This window comes from Myxocyprinus asiaticus, chromosome 37 (assembly GCF_019703515.2).
Source record: "Myxocyprinus asiaticus isolate MX2 ecotype Aquarium Trade chromosome 37, UBuf_Myxa_2, whole genome shotgun sequence".
In the NCBI taxonomy this organism is placed as follows: Eukaryota; Metazoa; Chordata; class Actinopteri; order Cypriniformes; family Catostomidae; genus Myxocyprinus; species Myxocyprinus asiaticus.
The window spans coordinates 29598152-29623100 of NC_059380.1; the positions used below are offsets into that span (position 1 = coordinate 29598152).

Consider the following 24949-nt stretch of genomic DNA (forward strand, 5'->3'; position numbering starts at 1 on the left):
ATGCATCATTTATTGCGCAGTTCCTTATTGCTCTGTTGTTCTGTTACTGGAATGGCAGGATAAATGTACATTGTGTATATAGTTTAATAAATGGGTTTAGTAAATGGGACAGGATGACTTTGTTGCATTATTTAATAGATTATTCTAGGATTGCTAAACACTCTTATGGCGAAATCGTAAGGTTTCGTGCAACTTTTCTAAATTTGGCCAATTTGTTTGATATCGTACAACTGCACTAGTATGAATTCGGGCTACAGCCAATGATGTCGCTGGACATCATTTTCATCTAATACGCGACAATTACTTGCATCTGTCACACACGACAGCTTCCTATCATGGTTACACACTCTACTGATTGGTTAGGTTTAGATTAAGGGGTTTGGGTAAGGGCATAAAATTAATAAGCATGTCCTTAATCCCTCGTGCGTGGAACTCGCGCATTTGCACGTGATGAAATCGTACGAAATAGCCAACTAATAAAATATGTATGAATTTCATGAGATTGGGTTGGATTATTTATACAACATTTAAAATTTTGGGGTGTTTAATATGAGTGAATGACTTTTTCTTTTGATGAAATGGGAGCCATTTGACTTGGAAAAAAATGTGGCTTTTCATACAAATGTGAAAATGAATATCAGATGTTTTTTAAAACGTCATGCTCAATCTTGATGGTCTAAAGGTCTAAAGATTATTCTAAACTAGTCATGCCAACATTTATTTTTCAGGAATTTTTTTACTGTCTCTGAACACCACGACATTTTTTACGTTAAGCCCCAGAAAAAAAAATAGCAATATGACTTCATACTCAGAAACTGCAAATATGCTCATCATAGAAGAGGTGTATTCAAGTAAATGGTTTGTGTGAATTGCATTTGTTTTATATTTTTTATGTATTATTAATTTCATAGATCTGCACAAAAATGAGTGTCACTTCATTGACCTATAGGACACATGAAAATAATATGCACCTGTTACTCTCCGTTATTGTATTTTAGGATTAATTTTGTGAAAATCCACATTAAGATCATAAAGTTTTTTTTTTTTTTTTTTCACTAGATTGTTCACCTACTGTCACATACACAATTTTTTTCTACTCCAATAACTGAACTAATAAAGGAAGTTTGGGCTGTTTCTATGAAGAATAGTGGTGTAAAAAAAGTTGTCCTACACACAAAAGTGTTTTATGGGGAAAACCCTGGAAATTGGTTAAATTAAAAACATGTACATGTTGTAACTGTACACTCTTCATAGCAATATCTTGTTTTCTTTTTAATGAAAGACAAAATATTTTCTTGAACTGTTCTCTTGGCATTTTTGAAAGTGCGCAAAACTTTGTGTTTGCATTACCTTCAGTGGTGTAAGTTTCATGTGAACACTAGGAAGGACAAATCAACACATCGCTAAACTCCAACATACCGGTTTGCAGTGGAGAGAGCGCTTGCATAAGCATAATTACCTTATTTGGCATAACTGTTTCATTATGTTCTTTTCCTGTTTTTGATGCATTTTGAGGATTATAGAATCTGTGTTTTTATGCGAGTAAGATGAGTAAAGAACACTTGCATAAATGTACAGTACGTTGCATATGTATTTTGCTACGAGAATATTCCAACAAACTCCCAAACCCAATTATTATTTTTTTTTTAAATAATGCCTGGATAATATATAGCACAAGGTACAGTGACAAATGCATGTGGAATAATTCACATCAAGAATAACAGTTATAGTATAAAATATTATGGATAACATTAAAAATAATATAAAAGAAACAGGCTCAGGGTCTTTACTTTTTTTTAATTATTGCATATTTGTATTGAATTCAGGGTTTCTTGTGGTAAAAGAGCATCATTACAGAAAAACTGTTATATTATCCTCACAATGAAAATAGCAGTGTGTTTCAGCAATTTATGGTCTACACTCATTGCATGCAACATCTTTTTATGGGATATTATTACAGCTTAGTGCAAATGAATTGCCGAACCTTGCTATTTTTAATGACAGGATAATATAACAGGCACAGTGATATACATATTAATGTACATTAAGACAACACCAGATATAAAAAATGTGAGGTATCAAAACAATTATTCTAAAAAGAAATAATTTTTTATTTATATTAAAGCTCATACTTCAGGTCTCTGGCTTCAATATTAGACCAGTTTTATGACAGAAATGCCACATCGAAAGTAATTTCTTAATTTGTGCCAGGAGTACATATCAAAGCATGTAAAATCAAAATGCAATATGTTTTGGAACATAACAAACACATACCTGTTCAATCATGCAAGCTCTTCTGAATGTCATGTCAATGCTTCAATAAATAATATCCATTAGAACATTTGGTCCCACTTTATATGAGGTGTCTTTACTAAAGCATTTGATACAATGTACATATGTGTTGTTGCATTTTACTAACATTTAAAAGTAGGCCCTGCCTGCATTTAATTACATCTGTAGTCACAATCATCTTGTAATAATTTAGCAGAACAACAGTTACACATCAAGTACATTGTATTGTAATGTTAGTACATGGTAGTTTAAGACACCTAATATAAAGTGGGACCTAAATTTTAGTCCAAAGTTTGCATATTTAGAGAAATATTAAGATTTTTATTTTTTATGCTTCAGATTTCTTGAGGAAAGAACTAACTTTCATTAGTCTGCTACATTATGCGGTCAGAAAAGTATTAGGATTCTCAAGTTCATTAGTAAGACCAGCAGCACAAGCGAGACGCCTGTAATATACAGCTAGCTAAAGCAGTCACAAGTGCAGGCCACAGAAATGTACAGCCAGTAAGTGCCCTGCAAACTTGTTCCTTTTACTTTTATTTAAATTTGGTACCTTATATACCTACGGTGGCGCAATGCTGCCATAGACGTAATTTTTTCACACAGTTATGTCGTAAAAATGTCATCTTTTCTCATAATAATGAGATACTATGTTGTAAAAATGACATCTTGTCTCGTAATAATGATACAGTACGTTGTAAAAATAGCATCTTTTTTCATAATAACGAGATATGTTGTAAAAACGACATCTTTTCTCGTAATAATGAGATGTCGTAAAAACATCTCCGGTTACACACGTATCCTCAGTTCCCAGAGTTGAAGGGAACGAGACATTGCCATAAGCACAATGGGGAAGTGTCCTTACATGACCTTGTTGAAACCCTTACACAATCACGCCAGTCTTCTGATTGGCAATGGTGTCTGAGCCCCACGCATTAGGCCTATATAAGCAGGTGCTCAGTCACCATTTCTTCATAATTTTCTGACTGAGGGACAAGAGTGAATCACTTATAAACCTCTGTAGTAGTAGTGCGGCCAGCTTTGGCAATGTCTCGTTCCCTTCATCTCAGGGAACCGAGGTTATATTGTAACCGGAGACGTTCCCTATAGATTCAGTTCACTCGACATTGCCGCAAGCACAGTGGGGAACGGTATCCCATCACACCACACTATGTGACATTACACTCCCAGAGTTATAACACTAAATAGAGATATAAGGAGTCACAGGCCGATGGCTTATAGGTCATATTAAAGTGTATATGAATAGTCCCACATGGCAGATGCCAGATGGAAATTAACACAGTCTGGAATTTATATGAATCATATAGACATACACAGTATGGTTTATTAACCCTCTCACAACATAGTTAGAAAAGTAGGTTTTATTTCTTATGGCAGTCCTGCAGGACGGCGACAGACATGAGTATACTGCAAGTGAATAACCCTCATGGTGAGCCAGGAGGGGAGCACTTAGAATGGATATGAACTATATAGTCATATAGTATGAATTAACCCCTTCATGAGCCCAGATGGGAAGGAAGTTTTATTACAATGAAAGTACTTGTGACTTTATGGGAAACTTACAACTGTCTGTATGCAGGCGGTTGTGTAAAATGACGGGGAAGCCCGTGCTTAAAAAGGGCACAAGTTTGTTTGGGCAATGGGCAGTTCAACAGCACGTAATCAGGCAGCTGTGTTGATTATAGTCGGTAGCCCATCCATAATAAGGGTTTGGACTCATCCACTTGAATGTAAGAAGCACTCTATACATAGAGGACTTGTGAGGAGATGAATGCCACGTCCAGGTTCTAAAATCTCACAAACCTGTTTTGTGAGGACCGTCCTGGTGCCAAGCACATGCCCTGTAAGGACACACCGTTTGTGCACGCCCATGCAGAGGCCATGCCTCTGGCTGAATGCGCTTTGACGCCAATAAGGCAATTTTCGCCCTGTGATTCGTAAGCGAGAGCGATCGCATCAACGATCCAGTGAGAGGGCCTTTGTTTGGAGACAGACATTCCTTTTCTGCATCCTCCATAACAAATAAAGAGCTGATCTGACAGACTAAGCTAACGGGTGCTCTCAACACATGTATGCAATGCCCTCACTGGGCATAACATATGCATAGATTGCTCTTCATCTGAATTAAATGGTGGAAAAAAGGCTTGCAAACATACCACCTGATCCCTGAAGGGCGTTGATAAATCCTTAGGCATGTTGTCTTTTATAGGTTTAATGTTGTTTAAATGACAAGCCAGCCTCCAGTGTTAATCACAGACTGAACCAATTCTGGCCCGTCCAATGTGTTCCATACAGAGGCCACACGTATAGGTTCCACAAATCTGGCTGGGGATGCCAAATCATGCCTTGTGTTGAGAGAGAAGGTCTCTCCTCAGCGGTATTTCCCATGGAGGGCCGTATAGTATTTCTATCATCTCCGGAAACCAGGACTGATTGAGCCATTTTGGCACAATTAACAGAACTGATTCCATGTCCTCTTGGACATTGCTGACGACAGAATGGAGGCGCATCTCAGAAAACGCATACTTGTGTTTCGCCAGCCATTTGTGAGCCAGCATGTCCACGCCTATCGGGCTTGGGTCATTGAGTACAAAAGGGGACAGTGAGCGTTCTCTGGAGGCAAATAGGTTGATTTCCGCTTCGCAGAATATTTCCCAAATCCTCACTGTCTGAGGATGAAGTCTCCATTCCCCTGGTAATGCTCCCTGGTTTGACAACAGAGCCACTCCGAAATTCAGATGGCCTGGGACATGTCACACGCAATGAGAGGATATGACGCCCGCTCCTGTCATGCTCATTAATTGTGGCGATAGGAGTCCGCCTTGGCACTTTATGTATGCCGCTACTGTAGTGTTACCCGAACGAATCAGCATGTGGTGATTCACAATGTTGGAATGAAAAGCTCTCAAAGCTAGAAAGACAGCCAGTAGTTCTAGGCAATTGATGTGCCACGCCCGTTTCGCACCTGTCCAGGTGCCGAAAAGTCAGGCGTCCATCGCACACTGCGCCCCAACCTGTGTAGGAAGCATCTGTGGGTCACCACTTCTGTAAATTTGACCCGTCATAACACCCTGTTGGTAGAAGGCCGGTGCTACGAGAAAATATATAATGTTTACAACATAATATATAATTAATATGAGAAAATATGTTGTTTATACGACATTCTATTATGAGAAAAGATGCCATTCCTATTGATTCAGTTCACTCGACTTTGGATGTAAGCACAATGGGGAAGTTTCCGAACACGACCTTATTGAAACCCTTATACAATCATTGCAATCCTCTGACTGGCAATGGTGTCTGAGCACCACCTCTTTAGGTGCACATTAGGCCTATGTAAGCGGGTGCTTAGTCACCATTTCTTCATAATTTTCTTCCTTCAGGACTGCAAACTTAGTCTTAGAACCCTTTCTGCTTTGCCGTTGATATACACTTACAGCGGACAGAACTCCTCAGCAAGACTTGTCGCCTGTGCTCAGCACCTGCACAGAGAGGCTTTCCGCTCCCATGTGTTCCGGTGAAGAGTTCTGCACATCGCTGAAGACGCTCTTGGTTAACAGGTCCTTCGCTTCAGACGCTCGTCGTTTATCAGCATGGTGCTTCAGCGGAGACTTCTACCTGCTTCCCAAAATGCTCCGACTGGAATTACTGTATACAATATTGACTAAAAGAGCCGCCTGCGTGATACATGTCTTTAAGATGTCGTTCCGCAAATGTTTTATATGCGAACGGCACATCCCACTGCCTGATGAGCACGAGAGCTGTGTTCGCTGCCCAGGCACGAGCAGCTCTCATGGAGACAGACTGCCCTCATTGCAAGGGCATGACTCTCCAGACATTGCACATTAGGATTGACCTCGTTCTGAGGGAAGGTCCAGCCTCTGGTGCCCTCCCACCTGCCTCTTCTGTGTTAAGTCCCAAGGGACCACATTAGGAGTCACGGCAGGGCAGTGAGGTTGAGCTGGAAGTCTTAGAGGAGGATCTTGTGCCGGCGCAAGCCCTGCGAACCTCCCGAACTTCTGATTTAACGTCCTCACTTGTGCAATACGCACGTGATGAGCTCTTGCCCCCTATTGGAGCGCACGACCTCATTAAGTTTGGCGGCTCTGACGATGAGGATGATGCTGTGTCACTCACAGCTTCGGGCGAGTGGTTCATGGAGGATGTTGCTGCCTCTTTCCCCAGTGAGGGTGAAGAGCGTGCACACATCAGACAAGGAGCTTCCTCGCGTCCTCACGAGGGCAGTTGAAGAGCTCGGCCTTGAATGGTCCCCTCCAGAAGAGCCAGAAAAGTCTCGCTTGGATGAATGGTTTTTGCAAACCGGTTGTCGTCAACAGACCGCGATCTGGAGGAGCACACCATTCTTCCCTGAGGTCCACGCAGAGCTCACAAAGACCTGGTGTGCGTCTTACTCTTCGCGCATTCAGATCGGAGGTGCCGCCATCCTCGCTAAAGTGGACCACGCCGATAAAAAAGGCTACCCTTCCAAGCCATGTCGATTGAAGTCAGCACTGGCTGGGAGAGCTTATACAGCAGTGGGCCAAGCTGGTTCAGCACTCCACAATATGTCGGTGCTTCAGGTTTTTCAAGCTAAGCTTCAACAAATGAACGAGCAACACGAAAACGCGCTGAAAAAAAAAAACAAAAAAAACTCTGGCCGGGTAACAGAAATGTTACTGACATACCCAGCCCTGTGAAGAGGAGCCCTGAGCTTGCTGTTATTCACAGCCCAGAGCCGAAAAAGGCTCGATTAGAGACACACAGTGTTTCTCCCCTCTTCCCCATTACTGTTCATCGGGAATGGGACATTGTTCAAAACATTGCTTCTGTATGTATTACTCAGAGATTGTTCTCGCAAGAGAACAAAGTGCCCATTGTACAAACACGGGACGTTCACACATTCTCAGAAAAAGGGCCATTTTCTCTTCACAAATCATGCACCCCGCACGTTATGCTCAACCACTTCCCTATGGTGAGCAGCGCTTTATTGCCTATAGCAAGTGAATCAATAAACCCACTGTCCCGCTGTGCGGACGCATGGCGAGCCCTCATGGGCACGTCAGACTGTGTGCTAAAAATGATTGAGCACGGTTATACGATTCAGTTTGTACGCCAGCCACCCCACTTCACCACAGGATGCACCGGTGTTGCGCACAGAGGTTCAGTCTCCTCGCCAAAAATGCGATACTGTCCAAGACTGTGACACACACAGCAGTGTTTACAGCCGTTATTTTCTCGTTCCGAAGAAAGATGCCGGGCTTTGGCCCATTCCAGATGAGACGCTTGAATCGTGCGCTTACAAAGCACCCATTCAAAATGTTAACTCAGAAACAGATCTTATCGCACATCCGTCTTCAGGACTGGTTTGCGTCAGATCTGAAGGACGCGTATTTTCATGTTTCAACTGCACTGCGTCACAAGCGGTTTTTGAGATTTGCGTTTGAGGGAACTGAGTATCAATACAAAGTCCTTTCGTACGGTCTCTGGCTCCCCGCACATTCACAAAATGTATCAATGTGGCGCTAACCCCATTGAAAATGAAAGGTGTGCGTGTGTTGAATTACCTCAACGACTGGTTATTACTAGCCCAATCAGAGGCACTACTGAGCGAACTTGAAGACTTGCTGCTTTGCCATCTGAAAAATCTGGGTCTGAATGTCAACTGGGCAAAAAGCACACTTTCCTGCAAAACTCCTTTTTAGGGGTTCGTCTCGACTCCGTGAGCATGCGTGTGCATCTCACAAATGCATACAGACCATTCTTCGGTGTCTGTCTCAGTTCAAACTGGGGAATACATTGCCACTCAAGTCATTTCAGAGATTGCTGGTTTTATGAGAGTAGCATCTGCTGTCCTACCGTTAGGTCTGTTACACGAGACCTCTCAAGTACTGGCTCAAGTGGCACATTCCACATCGTGCCTAGTGCGCATGTGCATTGCAGTGTCTCATCGCTGTCTGGCTGTAAATTGACACAACAACTGACAGTTCCAACGGTAATGTACCACTTTGTGCACTTGTTGGTAGTTGCAGCTCTGCTCTGTAGCCTATATAAATTACGGCAAATGAATTCAACGTAACCATGGCACAGTTATTTTAAATCAATAATCTTTATTTTTCATTTTTAGATGTCGTTTTTACAAATCTTATTACGAGAAAAATTTCACAAATTTCTCACTATAAGATTAAGACTTGCATGCATTTCAATTTCATAACCAAATTCAAATTGATTTGAGTAATCTTTAGTAAAAAACAAAATAGAAGGTGGATGTTGGTGTAGAAAGACTAACTAAATTGTGCCCAAGACAAAAAAAAATTACCGAAACAGCAATTGCGAGTGGGGTGGCTTGGCTTCGGTCAGTATAAAAAGTAGGCTGATGTAAACAAGGAGACGGAGCACAACAGCGAAATGTGTCCGTGTAGTGCATGGTCATTGGTCAGAGTAACATTCCACCTCCGGCACACACACACCCCAGACCAAAGGCAGACTGGCCATCAAAAGAACTTTTCCCGGTGGGCCAGCAGTGAAAAGTGGCTGTGCTATGCCAAAGTTGGCCATGATATGATGAAGGGAGCTGTGAAACAGTGCCATGAAATGCAGAAGGGGACAGTGAAACACAAACACCCCCCGGTCCCCACCGACAACTTAGTGCACAAGTTGAGAGAAATGTTCAACAAAGCCTTAAAAATAAGAAATTCAATTAGTTTTGTATCCTTCTACAAAGTATTTTCTGTAATACATAACACATCATAATGTACTGATATTAACAATTTTAGCCTATTACAACAACAGAAATGCATATCCCTTACAATCTGACATCTAGTATACACCAGGAGTAAGTGCATTTTAAGTTTGTGAGTATTGTAAATGAGACAATGAGAAAATCTGTGCTGCATTAGCTGTAGACATAAGTGTCGGCATATACACTTATTCTATTTCTTTCCCCGTCTAAACCAAGGTTACCAGAGCCTGCCAGATCCATCTCCAGTCCTGCCTGATGTCCGATTCCCACTGTTGCTGAGCGATGATGACCAACTGCAGCATGTGCCAGCCAGACTTCACTTCACTCTACTAAGACGGACTTCAGAATATGAATTGTTTCAAACTCAAAGACATGGGATTCTTCATGAGCCACTGTCTGAAGCATGGGCTCAGGATGGAGTTCACCAAAATTACCTGCCATAAGCTTCCAGATGAACTGCGATACTCCTTACTGAATGATATCTACATCAACTTAAAAACACTCTTAAAATAACTACATAGAAAATGAATTAACTAACAAAAGCCTTCATCGGCCAAAATCAAAGGACAATGCATCTACGTGTATTTCCTCAGTTAATTCGGGGTGACTTCAAGGACTTTTATTCCAAGGTTTATTCCAAGATCAGCTCACTTTATCATTTCACAACATGTAAACATCTCACTCACATAAGGCTGTAACCCTATATTCAGCACTTGAGGGGACCATATGTAATAATTTGAGTATCAGCCATGGAAAACCCCATTTCAGTTAGTGGTTTCTGCTAATGAATAAAAATCTTGATCTCTAACTACAAAAAATTTTCACCCCATGATCCTTTTCTTACCATAGAAATCTTTTTTCTCACACACTTATAGGTTTTTCCTGAGCATAATACACAAACTTCTAACTTGCTATATTAAATCTAGTTAAAAAAAAGTTTGAAATCAAATAAGAAATAAAAGCTAGTGTTATGTCTTCATATATTTCAGTTGACAGTTCATAAAGACTAAGTTGGGTCCCTAGATTATGCATCAACCCACTTACTATCATAATTCCCCATTAATTAAAATCTATCCCAAATATCAAAGAATTTCAGTCTCTTTTCTCTTTTGTTTAAATATTACCATATTTTGTATGCTGAACAACCATCCCCCAGTTTCTTAACATTAGTCCATTGGTAAATTAGGCATTACACAATGCACGTATCAATTTTATTAAAAAAAATATAAAATCTCTTGACAAAAAATTAGATAAGCATCTAATACTGCCCTGCAGCTATGATTTGTCTCCATGCCGTGATAACCTAAAAAAAAAAAAAAAAAAGGTTGTGTAGTTTCATAATTAAAACAAAAAACAACAACATAGATACACCAAACACAGCTGATATACACCACATAATGTTTTCTTTTTCTTTGAAAGTTAAGCCTAGCATTAAATTTTACTGTCTCTACAAATCCAAGACTAATTGTTAGCAGTAGTACTTGTTTCACACTTAAAATTTATTTAGAGGATAGATTACCATTTCAGGCATTCTGTCCACCCTCAAACATGGGTAAAAAGCTGGAGCTTTAGAATGTGAATTACATTTTGAAAACTTTCATGTGACAGCTGTTTTGGGGTAGATGCTTGCAGCAGTCTTTAGCTACCCTGGAAGCAAAGAAAAAAAATAAGGCATTTTGAAAATGATAGGGATGATAAAATAATGAATCACTTACCTTCAAGATTATCAGCCAGTCACTGCTGATGCAACTTGATGTGCCACAGGATTAAAATACACCAGTTTATTCACCTAGAAGTAAAAATAATTGACTTAAAAATGTTGGAGTGGACATCACTAACATGTAGTCAAGCACAGGAAGTCTAAGTCATAAGTGTCTCATGCACCACCATAAAAACAACATACATGTATGTACTTTTACAACACAAACGTTAAAGATTCCGATCCATTCTTTAATCACTTTATTTGGTCACTGTGATAGTTTAGCAGCCATGTTTTTTACCACAACCACGAAATCAAAGCAACAAAATCTTTATTTTGATGTGCACAAATAATTGACATTAAAGAAAACTAATATTCTCCTTTTACCTACCAGTCTGGTATGTTAAATGCCTTACTTTGGTAGCTGTTTCTCGCTAGTCTTACAAGAGCAATCATCTGTTCTCAATAAGACTGCTTGCTGCCCCCTGCTTCTCTGGCTCCAAGCGAGGATCTTGCTACTATCCCTTAGCTGGAGATTCCAATAAGCTAGCCTCTCAGCTGGCTCAATCCAACGGCTAGCCTCTCTTTGCTGGAGTGCTTCTCAACAGTTTCTTCTGCTTGTCTAGCCTTTAAGCTGGCTCCTCCCGATGGCTAGAATTTGTGTTGGTACTTCATCGGATAGTCTGACTGTTTATGAGTGTGATCGCCTTCGGTTGACAATGCAGAGCTGCTAAAAATCCTCTTATGGATTTCATTCATAAAAACATAAGGACATTAAACTTGTCCAAAAGATGAACTACATGCTACCGAGCAATAGCAAAATCTAAAAATAAAACTATCAAAATGGGGAAAAAATGCTAAGCCTAATTATAAAAATAAAAAGCACTATACAACTCAAGCTTTGCTCAAGTTAAACAGTCGCAAGCCTTTAATGGAAATCCTTTACTTGAAATTTTACTGTCAAGAAAGTTCCTCATTAAGATTTCAACCAATGCTTGAAAAACAATGTTGCATTCAATTTGCAACAATCAAGACCAGAGTGCTTTCAAACCTTATTGATTATTCTATAAGAAGGCAAGGTAACTTAAGGTTTAAGGAATATATCTACAGACAAACCTTTAGATTAGGAAAGATATCAATACACAAAAAGCACACAACAGTTTGGTATGTTTCGGTTCTGTACTACGCAATCATTCGTACACAACTGAGCGACTGTTTAATATCACATTTAACTCAATTAAAACAGTGACGAATACAATTTTTTTAAAAAACTGGAGCGGTTTATTTTATCTTGATTGGTAAATGCTTACATTTAAAAAAGCAAAAGAGAGACACCCTATTAGTTTAAGAGAAAATCCAACCATTAAACCCTGTATAAAACCTCACTGGAATGCTTTGCACTTCACAAACAAAAAAAGGGACAAACTACAAACTAGTAAAACTTCGCCAGCATGAGAGTACTTTTGACATGTTCCTTCCACAACCCCCCACCCCCCAAATAAACACCCCACTTTCCCACCCAACCTCCCCACATGATTTTCCTCCCCTACTGAACACGTTCTCTTCACGTGGCAGACGTTAATAGCGCCACCACACCACTTGGCTTGGCAGATCTAGGTGTAAACCTGCTTGCTTCTTTCCTTCATTCTCTCCTTTCCCTGTCATCTCTCTTTGGCTCTCCTAAGTACAGTGGCCTGTTGGACAATATGGAACATACATTCAGTTACACTTTGCATCCTTGTTTTGCCTTTATCAAGTGCTGAACTGTAGGGGAATGAGTAGTAATTACACAGAAGCAAACCTTCAGGTCAGCTAAAACTGTATGGTTAGGACAATGGCAGATGGGTTGGCATGTTCTGGAGCCAGAAGCTTTGGAGCGCAACTCAAAATCGGCATTTGTCTCATGATACTCGATCTTAGCTTAATACAATTTTAAGGTTTGCTGCTGGATCCCCTGCACCGAAAACTCCATGGTTTTACTCGTTTACTGACCAATTAATGAGTTATTATGGGCTAACTTTTACATAGGTCATGGATCTTATGAGATGTTTGTGCATGGATGATCTACATCTAATGGCTTAGTCCAGACATCATCTTTAAAAGTGGAGCAATTCTTACCCTGGAACCTAAAATCTCCGGCCACCAGAACCTCCACCATAACCGCCTCCACCATAACCACCACCACTGGAGCCTCCTCCATAGCCACCTAAGGGGGGGGGGGGGGGTGAAGACGATTCTTTAAAGCTTTGAGACATTCATTACCAGATGAGCTTCAAACATAAAAATCTGACAATGTTTGGCACTTGGACAGAGAAACACCACAAAAATGATTGTACTGTATTGAAAAGGTCTATTATGACTTCCATCTTAGTTGAAGTGTACCCTGTAAAACTGAGAACTCACCACCATATGGGCCACCACCGCTCCTTCCACCAGCACCACCTCCGTAGTTTCCTCCCTTCACTGGGCCATAGTTAGAGGATTGGTTGTTATAGTTGCCAAAGTCATTGTAATCTCCACCTCCAAAGTTGCCTGCAAAAATTCAGAGAGCTTTGAACATTTTATTTGCAGTAGTATTGGCATGTTGCCATACATTTAAGACCTGTATTAACACTAATGTCATGGTTACTGGTGTAACCTCCATTCCCTGATGGAGGGAACGAGACGTTGTGTCGATGTAGTGACACAGGGGTCACTCTTGGGAGCCCGAGACACCTCTGGTCTTTGATAAAAGGCCAGTGAAAATTGGCGAGTGGTATTTGCATGCCACTCCCCCAGACATACGGGTATAAAAGGAGCTGGTATGCAACCACTCATTCAGGTTTTATGCTGAGGAGCCGATATAAGGTCATTTCAGCGGGTAGTTCAGCGTTGTGGCAGGAGGGACACAACGTCTTGTTCCCTCCATCAGGGAACGGAGGTTACACGAGTAACCATGACGTTCCCTATCTGTCACTCACTCGACGTTATGTCGATGTAGTGACACTAGGGGTCCCTATACGAAACGCAAACAACTGGCTGAACTGTGTTACGTGAACTGGCGGTGTGTGGTGGGCAGACTTGCTGTGTGCCTCATAGCCAGCACACCAGGTCGACACGTAACCTCCCCCAACATAGTTATGAGTGTCGAACGGCCCTTTTTGGGGACAAGTCGACTACCCAAAGATAGAGACAGGCTTAACCCAGTCGTGGGCTCTTTTCCCCTTCTCTTTTTCCACTCCCTAAAAAAGAAGGGGGATTATCCAACTGGGCCGCCAAGTCTAGTCGGGGGGTGTCCCTCACAAGGAGAAGACACCGCGGAGACCACACCTCGCCCAAAGAGAAGGGGGGATATTTAAGTGGAAGAATACATCACATGGTCTTTCCAACCATGTGGAGAGCCTTCAAGGTAGATCCTGCCCAATGGGGGAGGAGTTACTACAAACATGGAGACTGGGGCAGAGGGGCTCTGCCCAAGGAAGACACAGTTTGCCAGCAGGGAAACGAACTAGCGGAAGATATATAAATCGCATGGGGTTAGCCTTACAGGGAACCGCCACATGCGGAGCACCTACCCCAGAACAGGGCTCTTAGTTAGTGCGTGTACTGGGCCGGCATCGAGTCTCTCCGAACACTCGACTGCCACAGGACTCGGAGGAAGTCAACCAGGGAACAAAGTTTGTGAACACTACTGGGAATTAACAGCACATGTCTTCAGCTTCCAAGGGAGGTGGAAGGCACTATGTGCAAGCGATACACCCGGCCAGCTATCCCGGGCTTATCCGCTTGTGTTGCGTGCCACTACCCAGGACGAAACCGGTTCCACCCGGAGGTTGTAGAACCTTGCAGAGGTGTTGGGTGTTGCCCAGCCCAATGCTCTGCAAATGTCTGTTAGAGGGACACCTCTGGCCAGGGCCCAGGAAGCCGCTACACCTCGGGTAGAATGGGCTCGTAGCCCTACCGGGGGCGGCATGTTTTGGGCGAGATATGCCATAGTTATGGCGTCAACGAGCCAGTGGGCGATCCTCTGCTTGGAGACAGCGCTTCCTTTCCGCTGTGCACCAAAGCAGACAAAGAGCTGCTCAGAGACTCTAAAGCTCTGCATTCAAATAGATGCGTGAAGCACGCACCGGACACAGCAACGACAGGGCTGGGTCTGCCTCCTCCTGGGGCAGCACTTGCAGGTTCACCACCTGGTCCCTAAAAGGGGTGGTGGGAACCTTGAGCACATAGCCCAGTCGGGGTCTCAGGATCACGCGAGAGTAACCCGGACTGAACTCCAGGCACATTTCGCTGACAGAGAACGCTTGCAGGTCACCTACTCTTGATGGAAGTGAGCGCAGTCAGGAGGGCAGTCTTCAAGGAGAGTGCCTTAAGCTTGGCTGACTGCAAAGGCTCAAAGGGAGCTCTCTGTAGACCCTGAAGAACTATGGAGAGATCCCATGAGGGAACGAGGTGCGGTCTGGAGGGATTCAGCCTCCTGGCGCCTCTTAGGAACCTGATGATTAGGTCGTGCTTCCCTAAGGACTTAACGTCAACTGCGTTGTGGTGTGCTGCTATGGCGGCAACGTATACCTTCAAGATGGAGGGGGACAGCCTCCCTTCCAACCTCTCCTGCAAGAAGGAAAGCACTGATCCGACATCTCTGGGGGTCTTCACGTCAGGAAGAACACCACTTAGTGAATGGGTCTGTGCAAGAAGGCTTACTGGGGGAAACGCATATTTGCATAGGCCAGGGGGCCAGCTGTGTGCCAGCGCGTCTATGCCGAGGGGAGCCTCGGTGAGGGCGTACCAGAGCGGGCAGTGGGAGGATTCTTGGGAGGCGAACAGGTCCACCTGTGCCCGTCCGAATCAACTCCAAATCAGCTGGACCACCTGAGGGTGGAGTCTCCACTCTCCCCTGAGGGAAACCTGCCGTGACACCATGTCCGCTATAGTGTTGAGGTTGCCTGGGATGTGAGTGGCTCGCAGCGACTTGAAGTGCTGCTGACTCCGGAGGAGACGGCAGGCGTGTTGTGACATACAGTGAGAGCGCAGACCGCCTCGGCGGTTGACATATGCTACCGTTGCCGTGCTGTCCATCCGAACTAACACGTGCTTGCCCTGGATCAACGGCCGGAACCTCCACAGGGCGAGCAGAATTGCCAATAACTCGAGGCAGTTGATGTGCCAATGCAGTCGCGGGCCCGTCCAGATGCTGCGTGCCCGTTGCAAACAGCGCCCCAGCCCGTTTTGGAGGCATCTGTCGTGACCACGACGCGCCTGGAGACCAGTTCTAGAGGAACACCTGCTCGTAGAAATGAGAGGTCGGTCCAAGGGCTGAAAAGACGGTGACAGACCGACGTAATGGCCACGTGGTGTGTCCCGTGGCGCCATGCCCGTCTTGGGACTCGAGTCTGGAGCCAGTGCTGAAGCAGCCTCATATGCATCAACCCGAGTGGGGTGGCCACCGCCGAGGATGCCATATGCCCCAGGAACCTCAGAAAAAGTTTCAGTGGAACCGCTGTTCCCTGTTTGAACGCCTTCAAACAGGCCAGCACCGACTGGGTGCGCTCGTTCGTAAGGCGCGGGGCGGAACGCGAGGTGCCACAGCACTTCATGGCCGTGCTGAATCTAGGGATATCGAAGCACTTACCTGGCTCCTTGTGACCACCCCCGGAACAGCCTGGGACGGGGGAGGAAGAGGCCTGTCCTCGTAACCCGTGGAGGCTGCCACATCGGTGGCGGCTGTGTGCCACAGCTGGGCGCTCAGGGGCGGAAAGGCCACCGTTGGAGCACCAATCCTGCAAGAAAAAGCCCGTGGACGGTAGTTGTGGTGATGACCGTACGCACCAGGTATGTGACCCAGGGAGGAAAGAAGCCGCTCTTTTGCTGAACTGTTGGGTACCGCAGCCACTTGGGTGTGCAGCGAAATCAACCAAAAAGGCAACAAAAGATTTTCCACCCGACCCTCCACCGGGGGATGGAGTGGTCTTCCTACCAGCTCCACGTGAGTGGGTTCCCTCGTCCCTGGGTTGCCCATCTCAGGGGCGCTTCGAGGACCTCCGTGGGTTCTTCGGCGCCAACTGTGAGACGGGTGGCGTCGGCTTCCTGCGGTGGGCTCCACGCCGGGGCCGGGCCGAAGGGGCTGGCTGCGGCGGAGCCGGTGCAGTCACCGCAGGGTGACGCCTTTGGCGACGAGCAGACGGGGTGTGGGATCTTGAGCTGCGCCGGGGCAGGATGTGCCGGATTGCCTCCGTCTGCTGCTTCACCATCAAGAACTGCTGGGCAAAGTCCTCGACGGTGTCACCGACTAGGCCCGCCTGGGAAATGGGGGCAGCAAGGAACTGTGTCTTGTCGGCCTCGCCCATCTCGCCCAGGTTGAGCCAAAGGTGGTGCTCCTGGACCACTAGTGTGGCCATCGTCCGCCCGAGAGACCGTGCTGTGACCTTCGCCGCCCAGAGGGCGAGGTCGGTCGCCGAGTGCAGTTCCTGCATCAAATGAGGCTGAACTACCCTCGTGCAGTTCTTTCAGCGCCTTGGCTTGGTGGACCTGTAGGAGAGCCATTGCGTGCAGGGCAGAGGCGGCTTGTCCAGCAGCACTGTAGGCTTTAGCCATCAGGGACGACGTGTGCCCACAGGGCTTGGATGGGAGCTTTGGGCGTCCACGCCAGGTGGTGGCGCTCTGCGGGCATAAGTGCACCGTGAGCGCCTTATCCACCGGGGGAATCGCCGTATAGCCCTTGGCCGTCCCGCCATCGAGGGTAGTGAGAGCGGGGGAACTGCAGAGTCAGGGCCGGGCAGTGAAAGGTGCCTTCCACGACTTCGTCAGCTCCTCATGCACTTCCGGGAAGAATGGCACTGGAGCGGGGCGCGGCTGCTTTGAGCGGCACCACGAGCCCAGAAACCAATCATCAAGCCGCGAGGTTTCAGGAGAGAGCGGAGGGTTCCACTCTAACCCGACGCTCGTGGCCGCCCAGGAAAGCATGTCCGTCATTTTGGCATCGGCCTGTGACTGGGCGATTGCCCCCGAAGGGGGAAGCCCAGCTGAGGCTTCTGCGTCCGACTGGACAAGCCCGCTCTCCGATGCTGTGCTCGAGAGCTCATCATCTTCGCGAGCTCCGAACAAGAAGCCAGACTCGCCGTGAGACGAGCCGGCGAACTCATCCAGAAGCCCGATTGGGGCAGACGAGCGTGCTGGGGAATGGGAGGTCCGCGGGGGGATACCCAGCAGAGACTATCCCATTGGGGTCCCCAAATCGCCCCCAGTGCTAGCCGCACTGGCCTCATACCCATAGGTAGAAGGACAGAGGCGGGGATCGCTGGGGTGGCTTGCTGACCGCAACGTTGCCATGGTCATGTTCTCGCAGTGAGAACATGAACCATTCACAAATGCTGCTTCCGTGTGGGTCGCGCCCAGACACGAAAGACAGCGATTATGACCATCCGAATTTGAGAGATAACGACCGCAACCAGGAGTAACACACAATCGGAAAGGCATCTTTAAAAAGATGCGTCTTTAAAAAGACGTTCCGTGTGTGCACTCTTTTAGAGAAATATATACTCTTTTAGAGGGGAAAAATGCTCTCAGAAAATATACTCTAGTTTTTCTGCCAAAGCGCCCAGGGGCGTTCTCTGCAGTGCACCAGTGCAGAGGAGGCAGAAGCTGCTGAAATGTGCCATCAGATCCAGCAGAGGTGAGTGAACAGTGATATTCAGCTCAATGAGCATGACCGTTCGGCTCCGAAGAGAAAATCTGAATGAGTGGTTGCATACCAGCTCCTTTTATACCTGTATGTCCGGGGGAGTGGCATGCAAATTTCATTGGCCTTTTTTCAAAGATCAGAGGTGTCTCGGGCTCCCAAGACTGACCCCTAGTGTCACTACATCGACACAATGTCGAGTGAGTGACAGATAGGGAACCGACCTTATGCACTAAATTTTAGTGCCAACCCAGATAGCGCACATACAACTACAAGATTTCATTAATTTTTTTTTGGTCATGGTGAAGGTCGGAGAGTTGAGAGAAGGGTTTGAACCGAGTAAGATCACATGTTTCCTTCCTCGTCCGGGGAGAGAGGGGTAAGGGCTTTCTCCTGCAGCTCAGCATCGGTCATGTGTACATTGTATTACTCCTTTTGCTAAAGTCTCAGAAGACTAACTTAAATTAGTCTAAAATTAATCTTTTTGGTGGAAACCATAATTTGATGTAATAAACCATGGTGTTACTACAGTAATATGGTGTTATTATAGCAACCTTGTCAGGTTGGCTTGGGAAAGCCAACATTCTGATATACTATTTAAACTTAATATTATGTTGGCTTGAGAAAGTGGTGCTTGCAAAGCATCACTATTGTAATCTCACATACTTATTATTATTATTATTAGTGGTGCTTGCGGAGATTGGGTGCTTTGTGGCTTTATAACGGTTTTTAAAAAAAAATAAATAAATAAAAATAAAAAAAAAAATGACCACCATAACAATTATCCTGTTTCAGGATCGTTGAACACAAGACATCAGAGTCATATTTAACACCAGTTTGCAAATTCAGCAACTTACAAAGTACATATACAAATACATACCTTTTTTACATACTTTGAAAGTTCTTAAAAGGCTTGAACCCCAACAATTGCTGCTTGCAGCTATATTTATTATGTTGGCTTGAAAAAGCCAACATACTGATCTACTACGTAAGTTTATTATGTTGGCTTGACAAAGGTGAATTGGGTGAGCAATCAGTCTTCAATTATCATCATGGAAACTACTTAGCCATGCCCTAGCAACAATTTAGAGCACCCTAGCAACCAAACACCATTGACTTCCATTGGGTATCTCAGGATCAGAATGTCATAGACTTCCAGGTTGACTAATTTCACTCAGGATAGCAAGGAGCCTCATTAAGTATCACTCTGGTAACTGCCTAGCAACCACATGGGGTTACCCTAGCAACCAAGTAACAAATCACATATCTCTGCACCAGAACATCGTAGAGACTTCCGGGTTGACTTATTTCACTCAGGATAGCAAGAAGCCTTTTGGGTATCACCCTGGTAACTGCCTAGCAACCAAATGATCTATCTTTCTTCAGACTAGGCTTTTTCAAGCCAACCTAAAGTTTGTCCACAAACTTTTCAATCTAGTTTAATTTTGATTTCACTACAAAATACCATGGTTACTGTAGTAAAATCCTGTTTAATTTTTGTAAGGGAAGGTTAGGTTTAGGGGGAGGTGTTGGTGGGACTTTAAATAAACAAACACGCTGCTGTGAAGCCCCTATACTGTGTGTTAGTATTTAAATAGGGGTGCAAATAGTATCTGCCACTTAGTACAAAGACAATGCATTTTGTTATTTACCCTTGGTGTAAATAGCATCTACGGTTATTTGCACTTAGTGTAAATAGCTTCTGCAAAAAAAAAAAAATATGCTCCACAAATCCCTGACCTCCTCCAAAGTTGCCTCCACCTCCACTGTTGTAGTTATCAAATCCACCGCCACTGTAGCCTCCACCCTGGTTGCCATAACCACCGCCACTGCCTCCGTAACCACGGTTACCACCATAGCCAGGACCGCCTCCACCATAGCCGCCACCACCTAGGAAATAACAGTGTATCTTCATTTGTAATCTGTTTAATTATACATGGTTCGCATTAAACTAAATATGTATTGAAGAATTAAACCATCTATACCATTTCCTCCATAACCATTAAATCCATCACCGCCACCATAACCTCCTCTTCCTCCTCCTCCATATCCACCTTAAGAGGGAAAACATCGATTAAAAACAAGAAACAATACACTGCGGACCACCACAGCAACAGAAAATTATGTATTAGTGATTCTTGTCTGAAACTGAAAATTCTGGACATACTTCAACAAAAACAGTTATTTTAAATTAGACTTTGGAATATAATTCTAAATTAAATTTTTGTGATTACACAATCTTCAAGTACTGTTACTAACAAGTAGGCTCCAACAAGTTTTAAAATATTTGATATTTTTGTTAAGTATTTCACAACTCTTTAGATGTAAAAACTGACTTTTGGCTTATATAGCACATCTTAAACAATAATATATTATAGTATAATAAAATGTTTCAAAAATACACCTACTCATAAAAACGCCCTATGCGTATTTAGTTTCAGTTTTCAGATGAAAAGTTCAAACAGTGCTTGATTCCCCTGATTTAGAGTGCGGCTCTAAAGAAGGTGGGAATATTTGACAACTGCATTTAGTGGTGGATGATCATACTTTTTTTTGTGCAATGGGGGAAAATATCCCGTTTATGAGCACTACATTTTAGGGGCAGTCAAACATTTTGAGGTACAGAGTTTTTTCAATGACTGTTTAGTGTAACTAATGTATCACAAAAGAACATATGCACAAACATGCATTAAGAATTCATAATAGATATTTTGATACATGACAAAAGGACATTAGACACTTTTTCTAATGCACTTCTCTGGCCACTGCCTGACTACCTGCACCTTGGTCTAGGTACTTCCAGCCGTACTGCAAGGCACACCTCACTTACCTCTGCCTGCATAACCTTGGTCTTAGGATGGATGCCGCAGGGAATAAACTGCTGTCAATTGCAATCCAATCGAACAGCGAGTAACAATTCACTAATCAGTGCTTGCATCACTTCCTTCAATAATCAGTGCTTGCATCACTTCATTCTTCACTGAATACATAAAATAAATTACTTATAACTAAAGCCGTTGGTGGCCAAACAATGGGGGCCGTTGCAGCTATGTACACCCCCCACCCCAGGTCAATTTGGGATGGATTTGAAATACAATAAATCATTAATCTTCCATTTAATCTCATCAGTCATAACAGTAAACTTATAAAAGCTCTTTTATTCTACATGGGACAGTGGCGCCTGATGGAGGCAGCCAATTCTCTCATCATTTACTCACCCTCATGCCATCCCAGATGTGAAGGACTTTCAGCAAAACAAAGATTTTTAGAAAAATATCTCAGCACTGTAGGTCAATACAATGCAAGTGAATGGTGATCAGACCTTTTTAGCTCCAAAAATCACATAAAGGAAACATAAAATTAATCCATAGACATGGAGATTTAAAAGTAAAAGGACTTACATTTTGATCTATTTCTCACCCACACCTATTATATCACTTCTGAAGATATAGATTTAACAAGTCGTATAGATTACTTCTGTTTCCTTTGTGATTTTTGGAGCTACAAAGGTCTGATCACCATTCACTTGCATTGTGAGGACCTACAAAGCTGAAATATTCTTCTAAAAATCTTTGTTTTTGTTCTGCTGAAGAAAGAAAGTCAAACACATCTGGGATGTCATGAGGGTGAGAAAACAATGAGAAATTTCATTTTTGGGTGAACTATCTCTTCATAGCCGATTTATTCTTCAACGTCAGGGATTCTCAACGGAGGCGTTCAAATGATGACAGGGGGCACTGAGAGCAAATTAGTAGAGAGGGGGGCAATAGGTTACAAATGGGGGGCGTTTATCAGTCATATTAATCAAATCGGTCATCAAGTTCCTCTCTGCATAAAAACGTTTATCTAGACTTTGAATATACCAGTTCTCCATTATACGGGTTGGTGCGCTTTTGTACCACAGTTCAACTGATTCTGAAGTCTAGTGACGCATCTGAAGTGTCTGGTTTAGAAGCATCAAATAGATAGGCAGAGTCACAACCTCCACTAATATATGGCTCTGTAGTTGGGTACAGCTCAATGAACAGAGCAGAGCAGGGGCATTTTTATTCGCAGACCAGTCTCAAACTCTTAAACGCGCACCGTTTACCATTACGGCACGGTACGAGATTCGGAAACCATCTGAATTTGGCACAGAATTCTACATCACCACCCTTGAATTTACTATAGTAACACTAACTGTACTTTAGGCAGAAACAGATTCATAACCAATATTATCATATCACTACTTCAGCTCTATTAAATTTGTCTACATTATGGGAGTGAGAGAATATAATAAATTGTTACAACTTAAAATTTTTATATTTTGTATTTATTGTTTTTAAATGTGTTTAGGGTAGGCCTCCTGTTTATAATTACAAAAATGCCATAGTTTACTTTATAAAACTCATGTTACATCTAACCATGGTTGTGAAGATCCATGCTTCCATGTGCTTACCATGGTCTACAAACACCATTGTTAAAACTATGAATAAATGTAAATTATCATAAGGGCAAATGCAAAATACACTTTTTTTTTCTTTTTTAGATGAAATAGAAATGCGTCAGTCCTAAATGTGTCAATCCTTTACCTTAGAAAACAGGCTAAAATACAGTTGAAGTCAGAAAGTTTACATGCACCTTAGCCAAATACATTTAAACTTAGTTTTTCACAATTCCTGTCATTTATTAGTAGAAAACACTCTCTGTCTTAGGTCAGTTAGAATCACTACTTTATTTTAAGAATGTGAAATGTCAGAATAATAGTAGAGAGAATGATTTATTTCAGCTTTTATTTCATCACATTCCCAGTGGGTCAGAAGTTTACATACACTTTGTTAGTATTTGGCAGCATTGCCTTTAAATTGTTTAACTTGGGTCAAACATTTTGGGTAGCCTTCCACAAGTTTCTCACAATAAGTTTCTGGAATTTTGGCCCATTCCTCCAGACAGAACTGGTGTAACCGAGTCAGGTTTTTAGGCCTCCTTGCTCGCACACACTTTTTCAGTTCTGCCCACAAAATTGCTATCGGATTGAGGTCAGGGCTTTGTGATGGCCACTCCAATACCTTGACTTTGTTGTCCTTAAGCCATTTTGCCACAACTCTGGAGGTATGCTTGGGGTCGTTGTCCATTTGGAAGACCCATTTGCGACCAAGCTTTAACTTCCCGGCTGATATCTTGAGGTGTTGCTTCAATATATCTACATAATTTTCCTTCCTCATGCTGCCATCTATTTTGTGAAGTTCCTTTGCTGTTGTTCTGGGACTGATTTGCACTTTTTGCACCAAACTACGTTCATCTCTAGGAGACAGAATGCAGAATTTTCCAAGCTGCTTAAAAGGCACAGTTAACTTAGTGTATGTAAATTCTGACCCATTGGATTTGTGATATAGTCAATTAAAAGTGAAACAATCTGTATGTAAACAATTGTTGGGAAAATGACTCATGCGCAAAGTAGATTTGCCAAAACTATAGTTTGCTAATATTAAATCTGTGGAGTAGTTAAAAAAATGAGCTTTAATGATTTTTAAGCGACAAGAGCAAGCTTACATTAATTTCCTCATTTATTTTCTCCCAGCAATGCAGGCAACATGTATAATAATGTCTACATTTCAACACGATCGCATACTTTGAACTTGTTTTTGATGCAACAATTTAAGAAATACGTTTGAATACAGGAATTATATGGCTTGCATTGCTTTTGTTTATCTATGAAACATAGTTAGCATTTTGACTGTGTACTCACAGGACGCAGACACCAACACAGAACTATAAATGTAAATCAACGTGTTGGCCACTACACCGAGCCTACTCCACAGGTTCGACGCCGAAGCATAAATCAACCTTCAATCACAGTGAATGCCCTGTTATTGGACACTTACATTAATGGATTAAATTAATCCTGCTTTACTGTGCATAGTGAATTTCTACAATGGCATTGGTAACTGAAAACTACTGTCAGTGTAAGCCAAAATAAGCCACTTCAACATACTTCAAAAAACTACTGAGTGCACCTTTAATAAATGGCTTGTAATACAACATGATTTTGTGTAAACTGCTTTGAAACGATGTGTATTGTGAAAAGCACTATTAAAATGTAAATTACTTGGTTTAGTAATTTTACACACCTTATTCAAGATTTTTTTTTAGTTAACCTTACAGTTGGTAGATAATTCATGTTTATCCTTGACTGATTACCGTTATAAGCATCAGAAAAAAATATATATTTGACATTTTATTCTTTACTTATTTTTATATAATGCTTGATAGATTAGAGGATTAAAATATAAATTAATATATTAAACTTTCTTGACATTCATAATTTGAATGCATATTAAGTTCTAATTGATCTGTATGTTATGCTTGTTAATGTTATTCATGAAAAAGATCGTGTTAACAATATAGACTTTCTTCATTACGTGTGTTGAAAATGTATTACCACATTTATTGAAAATGTCTGTGTACTGTACCTTAATTTACACATCCTACAAAAGGTAAAATCTTTACTTGTGAATATTACGTTTTGTAACGAATTGGCTGACAGGCAGATGTTAAG

The 24949-nt window shown here is 42.9% G+C and overlaps 1 protein-coding gene across 5 annotated transcripts in view; it reads right to left on the bottom strand.

The window, feature by feature from the left end:
• Window positions 1-1777: 1777 nt before the first annotated feature.
• Window positions 1778-24949, bottom strand: part of LOC127428334 (heterogeneous nuclear ribonucleoprotein A1-like) — a 50550-nt gene continuing 27378 nt past the window's right edge. The window contains exons 7-13 of one of the 5 annotated variants that reach the window (XM_051676661.1): window positions 20397-20465; window positions 20152-20301; window positions 13155-13283; window positions 12870-12957; window positions 10768-12445; window positions 10637-10699; window positions 1778-10355 (exon numbers count right to left, since the gene is read on the bottom strand). In XM_051676661.1, the coding sequence (XP_051532621.1) occupies window positions 12878-12957; window positions 13155-13283; window positions 20152-20301; window positions 20397-20465 (428 nt within the window). In that variant the 3' untranslated portion in view covers window positions 1778-10355; window positions 10637-10699; window positions 10768-12445; window positions 12870-12877. Of the gene's footprint in view, window positions 10356-10571; window positions 12446-12869; window positions 12958-13154; window positions 13284-20151; window positions 20302-20396; window positions 20466-24949 lie in introns of all 5 variants that reach the window. The other 4 variants (XM_051676658.1, XM_051676660.1, XM_051676659.1 and 1 more) reach the window with 4 other exon arrangements.